The 24,996-nt window shown below is 40.5% G+C and overlaps 1 protein-coding gene across 10 annotated transcripts in view; it reads right to left on the reverse strand.

The window, feature by feature from the left end:
• Nucleotides 1–24,996, reverse strand: part of cdc42bpaa (CDC42 binding protein kinase alpha (DMPK-like) a) — a 126,549-nt gene that overhangs the window by 74,976 nt on the left and 26,577 nt on the right. For all 10 annotated transcript variants that reach the window (XM_067455988.1, XM_067455986.1, XM_067455987.1 and 7 more), the window contains exons 3-5: nt 11,455–11,538; nt 11,249–11,344; nt 10,436–10,584 (exon numbers count right to left, since the gene is read on the reverse strand). In XM_067455988.1, the coding sequence (XP_067312089.1) occupies nt 10,436–10,584; nt 11,249–11,344; nt 11,455–11,538 (329 nt within the window). The remainder of the gene's footprint in view (nt 1–10,435; nt 10,585–11,248; nt 11,345–11,454; nt 11,539–24,996) is intronic.

Consider the following 24,996-nt stretch of genomic DNA (forward strand, 5'->3'; position numbering starts at 1 on the left):
ACTAGTAGCTATTTTCTCTTCCTGATTTTCTCTTTCCACAAAGACAGACAGGGAAAAAAGCATCCTGCAGTTCACAAAACTTTTGCCATTAAGAGCTTTTCGCAATACAAAAAATTAGCAGTCTGGACATAAAAGATTGTTGTTTACTGGTCAGTGAAATAAATAAAATAATAACTACAGGGGCTGTACAATAATTTTACAATGCGACGAAAATAGTTATTGTGCGCACAAAAATCAAAATAACGTTCAAAATAATCGCGTGAGTTCCAGGTGAGTTCACGTCCGAGACCTACACGGAAGACAATATCTTGGCAGATAAAGTCTTTATTTATTTTTTTTGCGCACAAAAACTGTTCTCGCCGCTTGGTACAATTATTGTACAGCCACTGTAGTGAGATGGACTTTGTAACGAAGTCTTTAGTGCCTTTTATGGGTCTTGTGAGTGGGTCATGGAAATGTACTGAATCCCAATGGAGGCCTTTTTGAAGCCTTTCTCAGCCATCAGCTTTCAACAAAAATATCTTCATTTGTTTTCTGAAGATGAACGAAGGTGTTACAGGTGTCCAACGACATGAGGGTGAGTAATTAATGAAATAATTTTCATTTTTGGGTGAACTAACCCTTTAAGAGCATTCCAGACAAATCAAGCATTTCCCAGACACTTCACATAAACCAATTAGCTACACATCAACAAATAAAGAGTCAAATATATTAGTGTTGTGCATCAAGGCCTCAACATACACAACGGCAGAAAGAGAGGACAAGTGATCAGAGGATGGGAGGTAATCCTGCTTTGAAAGAGCATGTGGATCTATGGACACCGACTCCCCTGACTTTAGACACAGAAGTGTCATTGCTTACTGACCACTAACATCTTCAATGGTCAGCTGTCCAGGCGTACTATTAGACAGCCTCATCTCAGTCACACTGAGCCTCTCACAAAGAACGGTGTCGCATTTCCAGGAAATGAGGCATCACTTCCTATGAGGAGCAGAACAACTAGCAGTGGTGTACCACTTCCTTCAAGGTTTACACCACATCCTGTTTAGTGGTTTACAACAGGCCACAACTTCCTCAACAGGTGCTGTTTTTCTTAAATGCATCTAAAATGATTTTTAAAAAGTCCAGAAAATACAGCAAGAATGTGGACAGTACAGGGATGGAATTACATCATCTCAGAACAATGGGAATGTGAGAATCCGCTCAATACCACAGATATTTTTTTCAGAGTGGGTTCTCCACGTGCTCATCGCGAATCCTTTCATTATAACCAACAAAGCATAAAAAATGTCAATAAGAGATTCAATGCTAAATTTAGACGGCTTCATTGATTACAACAGGAGTTTTCACTGAAGCTGTCAATTTCCATGCGAGATACACAAAGCTGCAGTTGTGACTAAAATGGCACTGATCTTTGCCTTCAAGCTGCCAAATATACATTGCAGTTCCTGAAGTTCCTGGATTGACAACCGCATTTAAATGCACAATTAAATCCGAATGACAGTGATAAATATAAATGGAAGGAACAAAACAATCTGATATTGTATGTCAAATGATCTATGCGTTAAGTCTTGGGGTATAAATGCAAAATAATAGACCTGCCACTTTTTCTATGTAATGTGTTACTTTGATGTCCATTTTATTACTACCTTTTCAAATCAGTTACTTTTTACCTATAAATATACAGATTTTTTACATTTAAAATAATTACAAGTACTTATTTTCTATTATCTGTCCTGACAGTGATTATTTTTTATTTCATGAATAAATAAATAGAAAAACTGTATCTTTGTATCTATTTTGAATTTATTGTCAGTACTGGGCTCACAGTTCACAGCGGAACTATGTCACACCACGGTCTGTCCAGCAGAGGGAAACTGAGAGCACAAGACCTTCCACATCTTCCTAGTTCACTGTTCATTATCAGTTCAATGAAATCACCTGTGCCTAGCTTGTTAGAGTGTTAACTATTGTATATTTAAAGACTTGCATTTGCTTGTACCTGTGCTCAGTCTTGAAGTTCTCTTGCCTAGCCTATGCCTTTGTGTTTACTCGTTCAGATTACCCTGAAGACTTTGCTTAGACCCTTTTGACCAACGTCTCTGGTAATTTTTTGTTTTATGTTTTTGGACTCTGTTGCCTGCAAAATCCAGTGTGGATTTGGGCCTTGCTCAACTTAGCTCTGATGCTGGATCCTTTGTGTTGTCTCGAGAAGACTAAGTAAAGACTTTATCTGTTTACTTCTATACCTGCCTCCTGTTAATATCTGCCAAATAGATCCTCACCGCCCAGTAGCACAGTGGTTACAACCTTGGGTTTCCAGCAACACAGTCTGGGTTCGAATCCGGACCTGACAGCAAGACTGAGACAAACAAGATATGTACCTGGCAGATACTGAACAGATTCATGGAGCCATTAGCAAACAGAGAGTTTTGCTTGGAACACATGAGACACAGCTCCAGAGATTGACAAAGGCTGTGAACCAGATTAGGGAGTCACTGCAACAACTACAGGTACACTTTCCTCGAGAACCTGTGGTATTACCAGCACCAGAAACCCCACCATTAACTGCCCCAATGCCCCAAGAACCAAAGATTCCAACCCCTCAGCGCTACGATGGGGGCATCAATCTGTGGCCGACTATGCGTAGAGTATGCATTGAGTTCCGTACTTTGGCTTCTGAGAGTAAGTGGGATTCAGAGGTGCTCATTTCAACCTTCTATCGTGGCCTTTCTGAAGGGGCTAAGGATGAATTAGCCAGTAGAGATCGGGGTACAAGTTTGGAGGAACTCATAACGTTGGCTGTCCGAATTGATAACCGTATTCGTGAGAGAAGAAGAGAACACTGCACTACCCGAGGCATGCTCATGTTACCATCCCTTAATGCCCCAGAGTTACCCATTTAACTCCACAGACAGAGGAGGAACCTATGCAGCTGGGTAGGGCCCGCCTTTCACCTAAGGACAGAGAGAGACGCATGAGAGAAGGTCTGTGTTTCTATTGTGGTGGCTCTAACCACTTGCGCTCTTCTTGCCCTGAGTTACCGGTAAAAGCCAAGGATCGCTAAGGGGAGTGGGGTCCTTAGCAGGTGGAACTGCTCAGTTTGACACTCCTCACTCCCGTTTACTGCTGCCAGCTACTCTAACTTGGGGGAACAGCAATGAGAAGACAATGACTTTGAAAGCATTTGTAGATTCGGGTGCAGCAGATAACTTTATGGATAATAATTGGCTAAGAAAATGTGTATCCCCTATGTGACTTGCTCTTCGTTCTGGAAGGTTGAAGCGCTTGATGGCACTAGAGGAGTGGCGGCACTGGCTGGAGGGGGCTAAGCATCCTTTTGTTGTGTGGACAGACCCCAAAAACCTGTCCTACCTACAGCAGGCAAAGCACCTTAACCCCCGGCATGCCAGGTGGGCTCTCTTTTTTACCCGTTTTAATTTTGTGATCTCTTACAGACCTGGATCCAAAAATGTTAAGGCTGATGCCTTGTCACTTCAGTATGATTGTTCCCAGAAGGACCATTCCCCAGAATTCATTATCGTTAAAACGTTGGATTTTTTTTGGAGATGCTTCTGGTGGCCAGGGATGACAAGAGCGGTCAGATCTTTTGTACAAGCCTGCCCAGTCTGCGCTCAACAGAAATCCTCTAATCAGCACTCTGCCGGCCTTCTACATCCCTTGCTTATCCCACAACGCCCCTGGTCGCATATCTCTGTGGATTTTATAACGGGGTTGCCAGCATCAGAAGGTTGTACTGGTGGTGGTGGACCGCTTCTCAAAGTCTGCACACTTCATTCCGTTACCTAAGCTCCCTTCTGCCAAAGACACTGCTGATCTTATTCTTCAGAATGTTGTAAGAATCAATGGAATTCCAGTAGACATTGTTTTGGATCGAGGTCCCCAGTTTATGTCTCGTTTTCCTCAGGTTTCCACCCTCAGTCGAATGGCCAAACAGAACAGATAAATCAGGAGTTGGAGAAATACCTTCGCTGCTTCACATCTCATCAGCCATCCTCCTGGAGTCTTTTCTTACTATGGGCAGAGCTGGCACACAACACCTTAAGAAGCTCCTCCACAGGTCTGTCTCCATTCAAGTGTCAATTTGGATTTGAGCCACCATTGTTTTTCAGCCAAGAGTTCATCACTGTTCATTATCAGTTCAATGAAATCACCTGTGCCTAGCCTGTTAGAGTGTTAACTATTGTATATTTAAAGACTTGCATTTGCTTGTACCTGTGCTCAGTCTTGAAGTTCTCTTGCCTAGCCTATGCCTTTGTGTTTACTCGTTCAGATTACCCTAAAGACTTTGCTTAGACCATTTTGACCAACGTCTCTGGTAATCTTTTGTTTTATGTTTTTGGACTCTGTTGCCTGCAAAATCCAGTGTGGATTTGGGCCTTGCTCTACTTAGCTCTAATGCTGGATCCTTTGTGTTGTCTCAAGAAGACTAAGTAAAGACTTTATCTGTTTACTTCTATACCTGCCTCCTGTTAATATCGGCCAAATAGATCCTCACCGCCCAGTAGCACAGTGGTTAGAACCTTGGGTTTCCAGCAACACAATCTGGGTTTGAATCCAGACCTGACAAACTATGCATATTGCTTGTTGAAAATATAATTTATATAGTATATAATTAGGGCTGTGCGATATTAAAGAAAAATGCGCTATGCAACACCTTGTTAAATAATGCGATATTGAATATGCGATACGATACTGCTATGAGTGTGTACATTCTTTTAAAATTAAATTTTAAAAAATATTTAAAAACTGAGAATGATAACATTTATGCGTTTCACATTCTTTCTGGGAAAAGAAAGCATCACTACAACTTCTGAAAGTGACCAGCAGTGTTTTAGCAAAAATGTATTCCACAAATCTGACAATACAATTTTTACATCAGTGTAAACAAACAAAACATGTAATGCAAATATTTAAATACAAAAACCTCTTTGTTTGACTTGGTAATATACATTAGTAATATACATTAGAACCAGGGTCTAAATGAAGTTCCGGGTAAATATTTCCCCCTCCAAACGGCCCTGCTCGCGAGGTAGTACTTTTTCAAAGTTCAGTTCTTTTGCAAGGTTCGGTCTACGTTTAGTAAATATCAGTCTTGCTCTCTGTCTGATGGCGCGCGTTCGTCTCAGCCATCTCACGTGCAATGTCCGTAATAGCTGATAATAATATACATTGTCATTTTAATAATTGGGGGGGGGGGGGGGGGGGGAGTTCCTGTAAAAAAGTTCCTGGTACAAAATGTTCCGGGTAATTTTGGTGGAAACAGACAGGGCTAAAGACACCTGAACTAGGGGTGGACGATTATTTTTGTTATTTAAATGTATATTTGTTATTAAAAATAAGACCAAAAACAGCAGTCTTCACATGAATTAAATATACACTGATACATAATAAAGGTACAAAGGTTATTCAGTCAAGGGCATCGAGTGATTTTCTCTTGTTGTTTGACAGTCAGCGGCAGGTTTACTGTATTAGCCGCCTGTCACTTTAAGACCTAATGCACAGATCCTATTGACACACATTTGGCTTCTTTCTCAGCTGATATCGTTAGCATAAAGCATAACTGACTGTGTTTACATGAATACTCATCAAGCCATTTTGACATAACTGTGTGTGTTGACAGTTCTGAGTGTGTAACAAGACATAAAACAGAACTGAAGGGATCACATTACGTGCTTTAAGAGCGGCGTCTTGTGCGCACGTTTTGGTGTGTGTGTGTGTGTGTGTGTGTGTGTGTGTTTGTGTGTGTCAAACAGCGCAAGATTCCAAGGAGTTGTTTTTCGCAAGTTATTGCGTTTCACAACTCTTTATAACGTCAACCAAGTCACATAAGTAACAGCCATGAGCCCAGTCTATTCTCTGCTATATGTGGCGACCTAAAACATACACTTTTCACAATGTTGAAGCAGCCTATTAAAATCATTCAGATATTGCATGCCATTGTGATATGCATATTGCGATATGTACATTTGCAAAATTTCGATAATTTTGATATATTGCACAGCCCTAAATATAATATAATATAATATAATATAATATAATATAATATAATAATGTAGTTTCAAAGCTTTTAGTTCCTCCCCAAAAAAGGGAGGTCCCAATTTCCACATTTATAGTCTAAGACAAAGCCACAGATTCATTATAGATTGTTAATTCCCAGTCAAAAGAAAATAAAGCAACAGAGAAAAACAATTGGATTTTATCTGTAATGACGCTGACTAAGGCGGTTCCAATCATTATCTGAGGACAGCTATTGGCAGTTGACTCTCAGAGACCCCAAGGACCTGGTCAGGAGAGGGCCGTATCTATATGACTCATCAGGTTATCGTCCCAGGAGAGAGGGAAAAGGGGTGGACATTCAGGAATTCTGATCAATATCTGCACACAGTCCAGGAGGGTCAATAACCAGATTATCACAAACAGACCTTGCTAAACCACTAGTGAAGATCTGAGGAGCTCCCGAATGACTGAGGTGTGTGTTTGCCAATGTGATAGAGGCCGACCTCAGGATCCCAATGAGCTTCAGGCTGGATTTTCTCTGCCAGCAACTCATTCGAGCAGAAAACATGCACACCTGAATCAATATTAACCCAGATTACACAATAGCTTGGAGCAGAGCTGTGATGGAGAGGTTAATTCCCAATGCAAAACAGCCCTGAGAAGAATCTTACAAGAAGAGACAAAACTTCACATACTTAAACCACAATAACATACTGTCACTGATGGCTTCCTCCAGTTGGACAGTTACTGTACTTCCTAAACATGAACCTTACAGTTATTACACTGTAAGAACAGGAAGCTGTGAACTGCCATACAAAGGTCACGGAGTAGTTTACTGCTGACTTCAGTGTCGGCTTCCTGCTAAAACAGACCGCAGGAATGCGAGGGGGCTTTCTCGTGCGGCCTCCAGGATTCTGCAGATGGTGATCAGCGATGTGGTCGAGGATCTGGGGTTGAGATCTCGCTCAGAAACCACAGTGCTCCTCATTCCTCTGGGAGCTCCTGGAATTCCAGGCAAAGATGGACGATCATGGTGATCCCAAGAGGCTGTGCAGCTGTGCCACACCACACCCTGAATCAGAAACCCTTCAAACACCATCAGGATCTTACAGAATGTCAATGGGGTCTGTCAACATTTTGGTTACCCATATTCTTAAAATATCTTCATTTGTGTTCAGCTGAACAAGGAAATGAATACAGGTTTGGAACAACTAAAGGGTGAGAAAATGACACAATTTTGGGGTAAACCATCCTTTTAAACCACAACCGACTATGTTTACTAGGATACTGTTGTTTTCTTTGTTTTCTTATCAGGCTACCAGCTAGACATTTAAAACTATTTTCAGCACAAAACTGAAATAACTTTTGATTTGCAATATGATGGGAAGGGATTAAAGATAAAAGATAGCAGTACTCAAACTTCCTCAAATCACATACTTTTGTGGAAAATTAAAAGAAATACTCATCCTAAAGAAATTATATGTTATCAGTAATTTTCTAAATGTGTAAGCATTTGGATTTAAATGGAGTTGTTTTGTGAAAACCTGTCTTCACAAATAAATGGAGGCAGGCATGATAGTATATGTGTTCTCTTTTTTTATGTAGTTTTCAGTCAGCTAACCTAATGCTGGTGAAATGGTGAGGTTGTGTGATGCTGTTCAATGTTGAGGGTGGATTTTAGGTTAGTGCTATTAGGGTACTGGCCCGACAGTGTAAACGAAGCATGCATTTGGGCTATTGGCTCCAATCAACATGTTGTTAGCCATGCCACACACGGCCCAATAGTGGAAAAGAGATCAATGCACTGACCACTAATGGGAATGAAGTCACTGAAGCTCATATGGCCAGAGCCAAGATAGACTGCAGATGGCAGTGGTGTGGCTGTTAAAGCCTCAGAAGTGACAATGAGGTGTCAAAATCCCAGACACGCCACTGGGCTCTTCTAGGAATACGAGTGTTAGATGTCTTTCAAACGCTGGCCAGACTCGCTAATAGCCAGACGCTGAGGGGAGGTGCTGAAAATAACCTGCATTCAGGAGATTGTTGCTGCTGGTCTGGTGGTGTTCAGAGGGTTGGTCCTAGGCGTGTCACATACCTGTCTGCATGTGGAATGAGAGTAATGCGGGAGGTGAACTGCTGACCTCTGGTAAACAGGTCGGTGCAGTGGTCACAAGCTCCACACTGTGCTCAACTTACACATATGGAGTCCACTCGACTGGAGCCAAACATCCAACTATTCACAGTTGGCCTCCTTGAAAAACAGGATGGAGACACTTTTACACAATTTTTTTGTTTCGTAAAACAAACTGCTATTTATTGGAAAGGCAAATGAGTCTATGGCCTCGTGGACAAACAGTCAAAGATCAAAACTGTTTTAGTTATTAAAAGGCTTATCTATTAGAAAATAGCATTTCCCTTCCTCTTTTGATATGAAAGACTAACATTAATAGTGCTCCACACAGACAATTTATGAAAAACAAACAGTAAAAATAGTTCAAATGACAATTAGAAAACTATTATCATAAAAAAAGTGTTGTTATTAGGACTGTCACTAATGATTATTTTGGTAAGAGAGTAATCTTAATGAATATTCGCGTAATCTGATATATTCCATTTGATTGTTGTTGTTACACTTTACAGCATGATCAATTTCAGCACATATATTTGCTTAATATTTAACTGAATCGCAGCGTTTATGATTTCACAATAGCCCGTCTATATTTTAAATGGTTTTAATATATTGATTCGTGCAGCCTTTGAAAACTGTTTAATAATGTGTTTCATGGATTCTAATCTGTGGAATAGTCGAGTCAACTTTATTTATATAGCGCTTTTATAATGACAATTTGTTCAAAGCAGCTTCACTGTTTTAAACAGGAAAATATTGTAACAAAATTTGATTCGGCTGTACAGTCATTCTGGAGAAAACGGTGATGTTATCAGCTCATTTCAATTCATCATATAGCGACAATGTGGACAGATCAGTAATATAATCGATACAGATAATTTAGTAATTCATTTTATTTTGATTTTGATTTAGTGTCCCCAACTGAGCAAGCCAAGACAAAGGCACCAGTGGCAAAACTCCATCAGGGCATGATGGAGAAAAATAAAACTTGGGAGAAACCATGCGTAGTTGGGAAAAACTAATATTCACTGGATGGTCATATACCTTTTCACCGCTAAATGGGGAAAAATATCACAGTGTAACTTTAAGCGTTTTTCCAATATTTGTATTTGTGCACCATAAAAACAAACTAGGTGAATTATGATTTCATGCTGACTTTAAGACTTCCACACCAACACTCCAAATACAGATTCGAAACACTGAAATTCTTCCCATTCATGCAATGAAAATGCTAGTGAAGCCATCCGTCTGCATTCACATAAGAGAGATGAAAGGTAAGAAGAACAGCTGTCTTGGCCAAAACGTGTCATAGTTTATCACTGAACATATGGTGTGAGCTCTGACTACCACTCAAACGCAAACAGCTTTAACTGGACAGCAGGAAGATGTAGCGCATCAACATTGGCAGACTGCTGCAGGGGACAAAGATATACTTTATATTCTAATAGTGAATAACAAGAACATGTGATATTAAAAACACTGTTAGCGAAGAAACTCAGACAATACATTACAGACTTGCTAAACCGAAAAGCCTCCAGCATGGGGGACAGACTAACAGGAAATTCACAGCCTGGCACACAAATAGGCAACTTCCTGCATTTTGTGTCCGCATAAATGACAACAATGGAAGCCCCGCCCCTTCGTCAAGCCGGTCTACTCAGCACCTAAAGTTTAGCTTTGGGTTTTACTATGGAAGAGGTTATGTAACCATTCATTTCAAGCTTGAGTAAATCTGTCCAAAACTGGACGATGCACTTAAACCTGGGTAAAAATGGAACTTCATCTATTTTCCTTTCTTAGGGAGTTGCCCACAGTATCGCACCCCTTTTAAATTGTCCAAAACAAATCTCTCACGGCCGGGTGGCTAAACCTGTAATTACAGTCCTTATTTGAGTTCTCAGAGCCCAAACTGTACGCATGGACCTCTGCTATGCTCCGTAGCAGCAGCCTGCAATTAGTAAGACCAGAATAAATCAATTCCACTGGAGCCACATCTGAGAGGCTGGGCGCCTCCGAGCGTTATCCCTGGAACTGTGCTACGCCTAAATACAACGCAATAGCAACTAGGCAGCCAAAGGCAGTACTAAAATGTCCAGTGTGATTGCTGAAATCAGAACAATTTGGTCACTTCCTGTGTTCCCAAAAGCATTCACATTCCCACAGACCAGCACACACAAATTATTTCCATCCAATTTGCTCCAAATGTCAGTGTCGTGCAGTAGAAACGAAAAAAAAGAAAGACAGACAAGCAAAACCAGGGCAAATCTGTTAGCAGAATGGCCTCACCTGTGAACATAGTGCAGCTGATGCACAGAATCAATCGCCAGAACCATCTCCGCCAGGTAGAATCGGGCCATGTCCTCAGGTAAACGGTCCTCAAACTTGCTCAGAAGAGTCAAGAGGTCACCACCCACATAGTAATCCATCACCAGGTACTGCAGAAAACAGACATGTCAGAACTAAAAACATACACCAGATACAACAGACATGTCCAGACTCCAGATTGATAGAAGATTGGATGGATGGATGGATGGATGGATGGATGGATGGATGGATGGATGGATGGATGGATGGATGGATGGATGAAACAACAAATAGATAAATAGATTGATAGACTGAATGGTAAATATAATGACAGATAGTACGATAGACAGATGGGTGATGGATGGATGGAATGATAGCTAGACTGACAGATTGATAAAATAACAATAGATATAACAACAGAAAGAATTAGAACGATAGATAAAATGACAGAGATAAACAGATGAATAGATATAACAATAGAATGGATGGAAGGATGGATGGATGGATGGATGGATGGATGGATGGATGGATGGATGGATGGATGGAGAAAAACCACATGACCTAAAACAGGCCCATTAATAGATCTGGCTTGGCTAACTGGGATTCTCATAGTAATTCCCCACATGGGAACCAGCCAGAGGTGTGGTTCTCTCCTGCCCAGCATCTCTGAGGTCTGTCTGCGGTCGCGAACAGACCATGGTTGTTCAGAGACTACTGGGATTGACTAATCAAGTCTGATCTAATCAAAGCTCCTGTTAATGTGGAGTCATGGGCAGCCAGAGGGCAGAACACTACCAGGAAGTTGTCATCCTGAAAGGTGTAGTGCAGCGTGGTAATCCACTGACTGTCCCCATTCACCAGCACGTCCCGTTCCTCCCGAAAACATGCTGTCTGCGGAAACAAAGGACAAAAGGTATTTGTTTACATTTGGTTGATGTCAAAAAAATTAATTTTCCAAACTAAACAAACTGATTTTGCACCAGAAAGATTGAATTGTGTACCTCTGCTCTTTTCAGCATCTCCCACTTGTTGAGGATCTTCATGGCAAACACCTTGTCTGAACTTTTCACCTTTACAACTGCTACCTGTAACACACCGGAGAGCACACAGAGATCTGACACCGACTCCTCCCGTAAGAAAACAAGAGGGGATTTCTAGAGGTCCTGATAAGATGATAAGCCGCTTTGTGTTGCTTTTGTTCCATCTAGATTACCAGATCACACATGGAAGTGGTTGGTTATCAGTGACAGCAGAGTGTAAACCTTGAATTACAGAGCAAGGTCGGGTTACTACGGGTGTACACATACATATACACATGCTGCCATGAAATCATGATATAACTCATTCTGAGGGAAGAAAGCATTCTTCACAATGAAGCACACTCAGGACGGACTCAACAAGTAAAGACAATCAGCTGACAGCAATTCGATCTCAAATCAGTGACAATTTCACTGACAGCCTAATTTCAATTTTAATAAATCTAACAGCAACTCAAACATTGAACTGCAAAATATGAAATGTTAAAATATGACCCAAGCCAATTTTTATATATAGTTAAAAACACACATACGTACACATATTTATAGTGTCAAATTAATATTATATTTTTACTGTTATTAATAATGTCCCCCCATATATACAGTGAGGAAAAAAGTATTTAGTCAGCCACCAATTGTGCAAGTTCTCCCACTTAAAAAGATGAGAGAGGCCTCAATTTTCATCATAGGTACACTTCAACTATGAGGGACAGAAAGAGAAAAAAAAAAATCAGCATATTACATTGTCTAGACTACAGCAGTGACATTTGGGGGCGTTTTGGGGCTGGGCAACACAGATTTTCAACTTCTTCCAAAACTGCTTCTTAAGAAGCCACTCCTTCATTGCCCAGGCAGTGTGTTTAGGATCGCCGTCATGCTGAAAAACCCAGCCGCATTTCATCTTCAATGTCCTTGCTGCTTGAGGTTTTTACACAAACTAGTACGATACATGGCCACATTAATCCTTTCCTTTACACAGATCAGTTGTCCTGGTCCCTTTACAAAAAAATAGCCCCAAAGCATGATGTTTTCACCCCCATTGTTCATAGTAGGTATGGTGCAACTCAGCATTCTTTGTCCTCCAAACACGACAAGTTGACTTTTTACCAATAAGTTATATTTTGGTTCATTCTGACAATATGACATTCTCCCAATCCTACTGATAACGAGTTCAAACAGGTGCCAATAATACAGGTAATAATACGATTGGAAGACAGAGTAGCCTCTTAAAGAAGAAGTAACAGGTGAGAGCCAGAAATCTTGCTTTTTTGTAGGTAACCAAATACTTATTTCCCACCATAATTTGCAAATAAATTCTTTAAAAATCAGACAACGTAATTGTCTGAATTTATTTTTTTCTCATTCCGTCTCTCAAGTGTAACTATGAATTACAGGCCTCTCTCATCTTTTTAAGTGGGAGCACAATTGGTGGCTGACTAAATACTTTTTTTCCTCACTGTATATTTATTGCCCCCCATATTTATTGTAGTCATGTAGTTTCCTGATGTGAGCCGTAAGCTCCATTACAAGTAGGAGCAGTTAGTCAGGCTTCCACAGACAGCGCACGTCCTAATCGTGATCAAAATTCAAATGAATGGCCCTTTTAGAGCATAAGCAAGAGAAACTCACTTTTCACAGTCAAGCTAAGTCTACAGTCTAGTAAACGGCAACCTCTTTAAAATATTCTTGACTGTGCCGATGAACACCACATCATGTGAAAGAAATTTTTATTGCTTGCGCTAACTGAAAACACACGACGAGAAACACCATGAGACAGGAGAGACTCTCGGACACTGCAGTAAAAGCTACTGCACATTGAATGGGCCATTCATGTGGATTTGGATAAAACAGTTAATCGTTTTGATGTCGTGTCTGTTGCCGCTGTTAAGCCCTTCACAGTGGAATCGTGGACGGGAACACATGGCATATTAAATAATTATTATGATTAGGCTACTTTTAGTAATAAATTAATATTTCACAGTGCATCAATGCATAACTGATACGCTGTAAGAATATCAAGATTAGCTTACTCATTTCAAAAACAACTTGGTAGCACGAAATACTTCTGGATGCAGTATACTTATACTATATAAATATTTAACAAACAACGCAGCATCCGTTTTTCCTATCATTCTTAGGAATATATATATTGGAATATATAATCACGCTCTTTGACAGCGTGTCAGACAGTCTCTCTGTTTTTCCCGAGCTTTACTGCAGTCAGCCGGATCCGGGCCGGATCCAGATCAAATAGTTGACCTGACCAATGCATGCTGAGTCTGCAGAGACCGTGTTATTTAGTGTCTCCTCTGAATTTGCCTCACCGACACGTCATCCTCAATAAACCAGTCTCTTACGCGATGACTCCGATCTTTCGAAAATTCCTATTTAGTAATTGTTTAAATCAACACTTCATCCTCAATAAACCTGTCTCTGGCATGATACCTCGAACTCTCGAATATTCTGATCTAATATGATTTCTGACCTGTAATGTTGCCAGAATAATCATACACTGTTTGTTAATAGGCCAAAGGAGAACTATCCTGACTGACCCTGTTTTCTCCCAAGGTTTATTTTTATCCATTATGCCCTTATGAAGTTTTGGTTCCTTGCCACTATCGCCTTTGGCTTGGTCATTCGGGGATACATATATTTCGATTTAATTTTTTCAACTAAATAACCAAATAAAATTAATTACTTAATTAATTGCATCAACTATATTACTGATCTGCCCACATTGTCGCTGTATGATAAACAGTGATGGGAATGGGCGTTATAGATAAACGGTGTTACTAATGGCGTTGATATTTTCAGTAACGAGTAATCAAACGAATTACTGTTTCCCCCGTTACAACGCCGTTACTGAGAATAAAATGCGGCATTACTATAATTACACTCACTGATGCGGTTTTCATCCGAACAGGCACGCGCTCTGTCAGCGGACCTGCAGCTGTGTGTGTGTGACACTGTGTGTGTGTGTGTGTGTGTGTGTGTGTGTGTGTGTGTGTGTGTGTGTGTGTGTGTGTGTGTGTGTGTGTGTGTGTGTGTGTGTGTGTGTGTGTGTGTGTGTGTGTGTGTGTGTGTGAGACACACACACGCGCGCGTATGCGACCAGTTACCAGGAGTCAGAGCGATGGCATGTCCAGTGACTTCAAAGGTAGCTTTCGCAAACTGGAAGTATAAGCGCTACTTTTCTCTCATTGAGGTGAAAGGTAAGAATGTTTATGTAACGTGCAACTTATGCCCAGAAGAGTCTCTCCTCGACGGTGAACGCAATTGATAACGTGAGCTCCACTACCAAAGGATTAGACAGAGCCACGACATTAAAGACACCAAAGCTAGTTTTTTCTCTCGAGAAAGTGGGTAAGCCCGAGAGCATTTCTTGTTAAACTATTTACTCTTGTGAGTAAGAAAATACTTTAAGCAGGCTAGAGTATGTTTACCAGTTGTGTGACAGTTTTAGAATTTTAATGTGCACTACAAAGTGGCTATGTAAATTAGGCTAATATATTTTTTATTATCATAATTTTCTTTTTTTGGTATACTTTTCTTAAGGAGCATTTTTATTTATTTTTTATTTTTAGATTTATTTGATGGCCAGTTGGGCCAAGACGTGCAATAAATATTACAGTTCTAAACAATCTATTTTGTTTTATTTGATAGGTGTCCCCACATTGTCCCACAGCAACATAGAAATAGTGTAGATTAGGGTACAATGTTTTATAATCATGATTTATTCTATTTAGTGTCCATTTCATTCATTTAACATTTAATGTTGGGGCATCCAAGTTATTTTACATATTTGAACATTTAAAGGGGGGGTGAAACACTCAGTTTCAGTCAATCTCATGTCAATCTTGAGTACCTATAGAGTAGTATTGCATCCTTCATATCTCCGAAAAGTCTTTAGTTTTATTATATTTATAAAAGAAATATGGGCTGGAGGCGTATTGTGTGGGCGGAGCTAAAGAATGACGAATGTGCGAAGCGGTGACGTCCTCAAGCGTGGATAAACCCTTGCTATCGATCTCAGCTAGGGCTTGGCGATATGACGAAATATATCGTCTGGACGATAGAAAATGTCTATCGTTTTATATTAGGCTCTATCGCTTACGCCACGATAAGGCGTTTACGGCAGAATTTTATGTCAAGATGCACCTCACGCCACGGCATGCCCATGCACGCTGCAATACATAAACAAACAACAAACATGGAGGAAGACGGTAGTAGACGCGGTTCAGACCAGGTTAATTCTAAGAGTAATTATGCCAGAGTGGTGGCATAAGCGCTCAAAACAAACTTCAGACACAGACGCTGCAACGGGCTTTTACGCGTGGCACACCATATAGCCATATATTGAAATATTTTAAAGGCAGGTGTAGGGATGGCGAAAACTAAAAATTTTCTTGACCGACCACCGAGCCTCATTAGACAGTTGAAACCGGATAACCGATTAGTTTAAAATATGCTGCGCTATTTGAAATAACAGCCGCGAGCCGCGCTCCCTCTGTCTCTCTCTCACACACACACACACACTGTTCTAGCGCTGCCGCGTCCCTTCCACTCACGTCACTTTTTTAAAATCCCCCACAGCGCGAAACACAAGTCCCGCAAACGCACTGCCGAGGAGCTTGTTTGTAATCTGAGGACAATGGCTCCTTAGTTTCGAAATGGTTTGGGTACAAGGTGATCGCGTTGAAAATAAAGGCGTTTGTCTAGCGTTAGAAGCTCATTTGAAACATTGCTGCGGCTCATTTAAGAAAATGACAGCTCCGAAGAGACGCCGCTTTAGTGCTAACAATAATAAAGAAAGACGATCAACACCTTATGTGTTACCACTGAAATGTAGATGTAATATATTTCCAAAAGTAAGCCCATTTTAAGCGAAATACACGCTTCATACTGTCGTCTGCTCTGGCTCTAAACTCGAGTGTAAGCCTGTTTACTTTTTGCAAACCTTGTGAGCGCGCAAACCCAAACGTTGTGACCTCGCGTCAAATGTTTTTATTGGTTTATTAAGTACAAACAGGCGAGTTATGAAAAATTGAGTGCGAGGAATATGTTCACTTTACACAAAAAAATTTTGGAATGAGATGGCTAACTGTAGTAGCGTTTAGTCCACTGTATAATAGCCTAATTTAGAGATATTTTTTTTAACCGACAACTTTGATCGGTTAACATTGTTAGGGACCTAACATCCCTAGGCAGGTGTTAACTTTACCAACAGTCTTGCTTGAAAAAAAGGTTCTAAATAAAATAAAAATGTAGTCCATACTACCTTTATTTGTTTTGTATATTATTTCAAACTGCATTTCCACATTGCAATTTTGTATAGACTATTCATAAACGGAATTAACAGAAAAATTGCTATATCGTTATGTATATCGTTATCGGGATATCAAATTAGCTATATCGGGATATTACATTTTGGCCATATCGCCCAGCCCTAATCTCAGCTAATAGATATGATCCAGAATCTAATTCGGAGGCTGAAATAGAAACAGCAACAGCAGGACGTTCGTCTCTGTGGTATGTACTGTATTTAGTGGCCTGTCAACATTTGTGTGTCTTTACTCGCAGTTTATGAGGACATGATTCGGTTTATGGACTATTGTATGCGGCTAAACCTTAGCAGTAGCAAGCAAAATGACGTCACAATGCACGTCAGACTAGTGTAACGTTATACATAGAACAGCAATGAAGTCCGTTAGCGCATTTGAATGACGAAGCACGCGATCGTGTCGTTTACTGATGTTTACATACGCGACGATAAGCAACAGCACAGACATTTGAAGCAGTTTTACTCACCGGATGCTTCCAAAGCAGGACCGAACCTTTATCGCTGGGACCGCTCCGTCAAAAACACACTTCTTGGAGTGTGGAGATCCACTTTGCGATGCGACTGAAGCGATGTTGTGAAGCTTCCCGTCATTTCTGCGTTCAAATCGGTTCAAATGCAGCGCTGCCTTCCCGGAATGCTTGAAGCGTTGAAGTCGCTTAATGTCAAAGTGGAGGAATGAAGTGGAGCGCGGCGTGGACTATAACCGACATAAGTGTTCACGGACGACTGGATCTGCAGCTTGAGAGCAGTGTTTATGGGCGTGCATTTCCTCTCTCGCTCTAGTCACGAGCGCGCGCGCACCCTACCGGGAGAAGAGCCCGTACGGCCCATACAAGGACCTTTCGGTCTATTAACGTCAAGTTGAGCTATACTCGAAAAAAACTCTCTGAAACTTGTGAGAAAACGGAAGGAGTATTTTTAACACAGAAATACTCTATCAAACGTCCAACATTAGTTTTTGAAACTTTGTCTATGTTTAGGATGGGAATCCAAGTCTTTAACAGTGTAAGACGCTCAGTATGCATGAAACTGCATTCCCCCCCCCCCCCCCTTTAAAAAAAGTTATAAACACTTGTCTGTTCTACTCATTTCAACTGACTTGTGAAAACTGGTTAAAAAAAATAAAAATTATATGACTTATAGCAACTTTTTTTGTACAGTAATGAAAATAGTTACTTTCCCTGGTAACGAGTTACTTTTATTATAGAGTAATTCAGTTACTAATTAAGTTACTTTTTAGAACAAGTAGTGAATAACTATAACTAATTACTTTTTTAAAGTAACGTTCCCAACACTGATGATAAATTGAAATGAGCTGATGATATCACCGTTTTCACCAGAGCAGCTGTACAACCGAATCAGATTTTGTTGCATTATTTTGCTGTTTAACACTTTATAGCTGCTTTGAAACAATTGTCTTTGTAAAAGTGATATATAAATAAAGTTGACCTGACTTGACTTAATCATCTAAATGCTTTTAAAGCATTTGCATGAATCACATTCAAGTGTGACAAGATAAATCTCCTGTCTGTGTGACACACACGTGAAAGCCAATTCAGACGGCGCATGAATCAACAAAATTATGCCAAAATGACTGTTTTGTAGTGTCCCCTCAAGCACAGTCTTAAATTAGTTAAATTAATAAAGTCTTAAATGAACATAGAGTTGTGAGAAAATGGGATGCATGTCAGATCTGTGACAGCAGCCTAACAAACCTGCTGCAGTGACAAAAGAAAAAGAAAAGAGAAATTCACTCACTGCTCTTGACTGAATCACTTGTGTAGCTTTAATAAGGACTAATCTATACTTAATTTATATTTTATGCAGTGAAGAATGTGAAGTGTTTGATAACTATTCAATTTATTATAATGGGTTTGTGTGAAGATTGTTATTAAAACTTGTTATATTTCTTTAAAGCATGATAAAGGTTAAAATTGATAGCTTTTAATTATACTGTAATGCTGAATGGCTATAATGGCTAATACTAAGAACAACAATATTTATTGGTATTAGTGTTACTCGCCATCTTTTAAAAAAAGCTATTAAAAATATTTTAAATATAGGCTAACGTCTTTATGATGTTTCTACATTAATTTGAAGATTAAATGTAAAATTCTTACAATATAAAAATGTGTAATATGAAATACTTTAATGTTAGGTACAATTAATCAGGATTAATTAAAGGAAAATTATGATTTAGTTTATTTTATTTTTTATAAATCACACACACCACACACACCTATACACATACAATAACAATATTTGGTTTTGCTGGGGAAAAAACGAATTATAGGGAGCATTGGTCTAAAGACATTCCCCTAAAAAGCACATAATGAACCGATAAAATTATGTTTGGTCCACACATTTAAGTGTGAGCATCATGGGAAAAGGAAGTGGAATGGACATATATTTGTCTTGAACTCAAGGTGTCCAAGTGAAACAACGGTGTGATTCACTCCCTGCGATTAAATAAGCCAAAACAAGCACGCATTGAGAGGTCTACACATTCCAGGCCGAGCCAGGATACGAGCATTATTCCAGACAGAAATCACGCTCTTCACCCTTCCACACATCTGATAGGGATTTAAAAAAAAACAAATGCCAGAAGTACAAACCTTAAAATTTAGATTACGATTGCTAAGAAAGCTAAAGACTATTTGCTAAAACATCAGGCAAATATCAGATCGAAAGGACACAGGGAGTGGAAAGTGACTTTTAAAATAGCATTCAAAGCGCTGCCTGGCATCGTGCCCTCAAAACACACAGCCTTACAAGGGCCAAACTCCCACAATACAGCCTTTGAAATATAGTTTTGGAAATCTTATTATTACTCAAAAACGACATTTATCTTCTGTCATAACTTTGTCAACATTACAAGATGTGTGTGGGTGGACAAAAGCGAGCAATTCAAATGAAAAGGGCAATGAAAACCAGAGAAAAAAGTAACAGTGAGTACATTTGTTCTTTACTCAGATTCAATAGTGGTCTGAACATTTTTTTGGTCAGTTTTTGGTCCTCTACAAATACCACTGTTGAAGTGTTACAAATTAACCTAATTTATCACAAATTAACCAACTTCCCCCTAAAGCAGGGATGCACCGAATGAAAATTCTGTGCTGAAACTTGCAGGATGCACTTAAAATGTATTAATCTTAAACTTAAAATTAATCTTATTTAATAATCAACACTCAAATATCTAAAACTGAGTTGTACAAACATTTAAACTGCACAATAGTTATATTTAAATTAAGTTTTATATATAATATGGTTTGTTGCTGAAATATTTACATTTTAATGATAATAAACTGTATCAACATTTACAGGAATGATAATAAATGATTTTATCATTTTTTAATGATAATAAAATGTAATAACACTTACAGGACAGATTTATTCAAAAAGACATTAAAGACATCACTAGCAGGTTAAAGTGTATGTTAAGGCAATTCAGAGATTTGTTTCTTAACACATTTTAAATTGTTAGAAATGTATTGCTGAAACAGCTTACAAAGACTGAACTATGTAGTACTGAATGGTGGAATTATTTTTTCACAATAATTGTGTTCAGGATTTTTTGGTCGGGCCTGAAATCATGGCTCGATGACACTGGAGCCACTGAGCATGGCGCCTCCCCTAACACTCTAATAACAAGCACTTTAGCATCAGTGGTTCACCCGCTCAATTGTGAGTTACTGACATTACCGTTAGATAGATAGCTTCATCAAGTAAATGCATATTACCTGATTGCGATAATTTACAATTCTCCTTATTTAAATTTCCTAACAACGATGATTTCAAGAGGTGGATTCATTTTGTGAAGAGCCACCTTGATAGAGAGTTGAGGATCACCACTGACACCCGCCACTGCAGTGAACATTTTACACTGGATAGTTTTACAAACTTTCATTGGGGACAACTGGGATTCACTGATAATGTGTTGTTAATGGTGAATGGGGCCGAACCGACTATCTCCCAACCCTGGCCTTCATCCCCTTGTCCTTCCGACAACTGGTGATGGGGCCAGGTAGATGGGGTCATGGGCCATCTCCCGTCCAGCCAACAACTGGTGTCATCATAGGCAGCACGTGCCCACCAATGAGTGTAAGTGGCAGTGTTTTCAGCACAGACAGCAGACACAACCCTAGTGTTTTTCACTGCTTTCTTATTAACTTATTTTGATAACTTATTTTACTTGGGTTTTTTTATCATTCGAATTTGGCTGGGTGGTTAACACATCTTCTCTGGTGTGACAAACTCAGAACACATTTAAATTAAGTTTTATATATAATATGGTTTATTTGTTGTATATATTGCTGTACAGACTTTAAATAAAATGTGATGAATATATAATACAAGTAAAGAAAGTCAACTTTAGGGCTGGGATGGTTACCGTTTTACCGCAGGCATGTGATGCCTACCGAGATCGTCACCGCCATCACCGCAAAAAAGGTGATGTACAAGGTACATTCCAGCCTTCATAGTTTTTGCTAGAAAAACTACAATGTTCACTTTATCGTGATTTTTTTTTTATTTGTATAAAACGATATAATTTACTATAGGATACTCTGTATTTTATCTCTTTACATACAGTGAGGAAAATAAGTATCAGAACACCCTGCTATTTTGCAAGTTCTCCCACTTATAAATCATGGAGGGGTCTGAAATTGTCATCGTAGGTGCATTTGAGAGACATAATCTAAAAAAAAAATCCAAATAATCACAATGTATGATTTTTTTAACTATTTATTTGAATGATACAGCTGCAAATAAGTATTTGAACACCTGAGATAATCAATGTTAATATTTGGTACAGTAACCTTAGTAAACTAAAAAATTCAAAGATTCTCTATTGGGTTTAGGTCTGGAGACTGGCTAGGCCATGCCAGAACCTTGATATGCTTCTTACAGAGCCACTCCTTGGTTATCTTGGCTGTGTGCTTCGGGTCATTGACATGTTGGAAGACCCAGCCTCAACCCATCTTCAATGCTCTAACTGAGGGAAGGAGGTTGTTCCTCAAAATCTCGCAATACATGGCCCCGGTCATCCTGTTAATTTTAACTAACACTGTGATGCTTGAAGTGTTATATCTATGGATTTATAATAGGCAAGACAAGTCAGGAGTTGATTTGAGAGGCTAAATTGATTAAACATGTGGTTAACTCACTGTCGGCCTCTGGCCACTTGATCGTCACTTAAAAAAATTAAAACTTTAATTTAACAAACACAAAATTGCTCTAAACATTTTTCTAAATTAACTTAACAAAGGAGAGAAATGAAATATAACTACTATGACATTAAAAACAAAACTGATCTATTTTAATAGCTGCAACAATGTAAGCCAATGTAAGCCAAAAAAAAAAAAAAACACAGGCTCCATTTGGACTCGGGCCAAGATTTTTGATTGTTGGACAAAACGACACTACAAAAAGCATTAAACATGGCTTCAGATGGCACTGATGGCCGGGGAATACAGAGACGCCTTGCTAGAGCGGTCAGCCTCGGCAAGTGGCTTTCATTTGCTTTCCTCCGCCAGTCAGTAGCTTGTATTTGTGGCAAGGGGGGCGTGGTTCAGCGAGGTCTGCAGCGGGAGAGAGAGCCGCGGGACGAGCGGTAAGTGAGTGGTTTGGAAGCAGATTAATAACACCTGTCTCTCGTTCCAGTAATGAGCGCGGAGAGGGTATTACATTGGTGCCGAAGCCCGGGAGGAAGGAGGGACGCGCTGTCGGAGAGCCCTCGCTGCTGAGGGGGATCGCGGTGCTGAGGAGTTCAGGCAGCGCGGATGATGAAAGACCGCGAGGGCTGCCCGAGGCGATGGTGCTGGAGCGGGAAAGGTGGGACAGAGACCTCGCTGCCGTGCCCCTGGGTCGAGGTGGGGTGGCTGCCGTCCGAGAGGGAGCGGAGGAGTCGCCGCGCTTGCCGGGGGCCGGAGCCTGCTGCCATCCGCCTGACAGGAGAGGAGCAGGGAGCGCGGGGCTCGCTGCCGGGTCCCTCGGAAGGAGGAGTCACCGCCGGCCGCCAGGGGGCGGAGGAGGATCGAGCTGCCCACCAGGCGTCCAGTGCCATCGCACAGCGCCGCGAGGAAGAGCCTCTCGGTGGGCGGAGGGCCGAACGGCAGTGTGTCTGGGAACCGGACCAGAATTTTTTTTTCTCTTTCTTTCTTTTTTCCCTCTCTCCCCTCTCTCGTCCGCGGGCTCCTCGTGCTCCCGTCTACATTTCTCTCGCCTCTTTGTCCTTACCCCCAGGTGCCGCGGCCGCCGTGCTCACCCCCCCCCCGGGAGAGGGGGGGGGGGGGGGGGAGTAGAGCACAGTCTCGGGAGTGCCCCCGGCCTGCGAGGGGCGATGGGGGTATGGGGTGTGACAGGCAGCGGGGCGAGGGACCGCGAGAGCGGGCCGGTGATTAATGTTCACGAGTGCCAGCTGCGTGGCACACCGGTCTCGTGTCGCGGCCATGTGATGGGAGCATATAAGGAGGAGCAAGAGCTGCGGAAGACGAGAGAGGACCCGGCCTGGAATTTGTGTTTAGTTTTGTTTATGTGTTTGTGGGCAGTCGTCTGTGAGGGGCTGCCCGCGGTTTTACTTTCATTTTGTTTATTTATTTTGAATAAATGTTTGTTGAACGTTCGCCGGTTCCCGCCTCCTTCCTTCCCATCTACGAACTGTATTACAGTATTACTGCTGTATTGTAATACCTCATAGATTATTTTGCACGTAACTTCGCCACCATTTCTGTCGAAATGGTCCCACAGAGTATGCTTTTTCTTTCCCATTGCTTCATTTTGCGAAATATGTCTGTGTCGGCACGTGTGGTTCGTTGCATGTTTACTAACCCAAATAAGGACTCATCTGCGCTAGGTTGCACGTGAGGGAAAAAAGTAGCTTGCTTCCACTTAAGAGGAGTTGTGCACATTTTATTTTAATATATCTCCTTACATACTATTTTCTACTTAAAACTATAATTTCGTTATTGACCCATTGTTTTGTATGTGAACGCTGTTTTATGTGATTATTGCCACAGGAGTGAAGCTTTGTTTACAAGGGAAATACATTTGCAAATGTTACATCGCAGCCATGAAAACAGCTATGGATTCATGTCAAATGAGATTGGCTGAGTCCAATTTAAGATTCGCCAGCTTTTTAATTCTGTTTTACGATCTGCAGACCCCCTTCCGATTTCCGTAAATTTTAACAATAGGCCTAACGTCAGTCCATTTTATCCCATGGGACATCTCGTTTCTTTTCCCAAATCTTCACGCACGTCACACCCATTTTCGCAAGTTTGCTTAAAGGAACTGTATGTAAGAAATGTATTTCACTTATCCACCATCATAAAAGGACCCTGATATGTCACTAGACATTAAGAAATCATGTAAATGTCAAATATTTATCACTGACAACAGTAGTCCAGCCAGGATATTGTCATTTAAAAGTTGTTGTTGCAGCCCTCAACTGATGTTGATGCTGACATGTGTTTTGGCCTGAAGCTCCGCCCTCCACCTATCGACTAATCATGAAGTCAGTAGTGTTTCGGCATCCGGGTTGCCAGCTCTGCCAGAGTTACCACAGCTGCAGATCTACAAGTGTTCCTGCTGATCCTGCAGCCTATCTGGCAACCTCAAGTCAGGGGGAGACCACAATCTCAGTTTTGGCCACAATCTTACATACACTTCCTTTAAGTCTATTATACCCATTCACATATTTTACTGTGGTAAAGTCGAAAAACACTGTAGGACAAAATGTTATTTAACACAGTTTGTTATGCTTTTTATTAGACTTTAGGCACGTCAAGTTTATTTGAATAGCGCAGTTCACGTGCACCCAGCGATTTTACTTTAGTTTTTTTCTAGCAGTGTATAATCAAACATAACCTAAATGTCTTGCCCCTGTGGAAGATAAAATTCACTCTTCAGACATTTTACAACAAGTGTTGCTTTGCAACATCAGGAGAAAACATGAAGATGAAGATATTCGAGAAGGTGTCTATCCAGCCTATGTCGCACATTCATCTGCGCAGAGCGGCATGACGCAACTTTGCGGGGAAATAGGCTATGAAACAAAAAAATTTAAACTAATATTTAATTTTCTTATATTCTTAGGATTACCATTATTATTAAAATATAAGTTTATTAAAATAAACACGCATGCTTATGAAATGGATGTGTAGCGT

The sequence above is a fragment of the Pseudorasbora parva genome, chromosome 10, assembly GCF_024679245.1.
Source record: "Pseudorasbora parva isolate DD20220531a chromosome 10, ASM2467924v1, whole genome shotgun sequence".
Taxonomy (NCBI): Eukaryota; Metazoa; Chordata; class Actinopteri; order Cypriniformes; family Gobionidae; genus Pseudorasbora; species Pseudorasbora parva.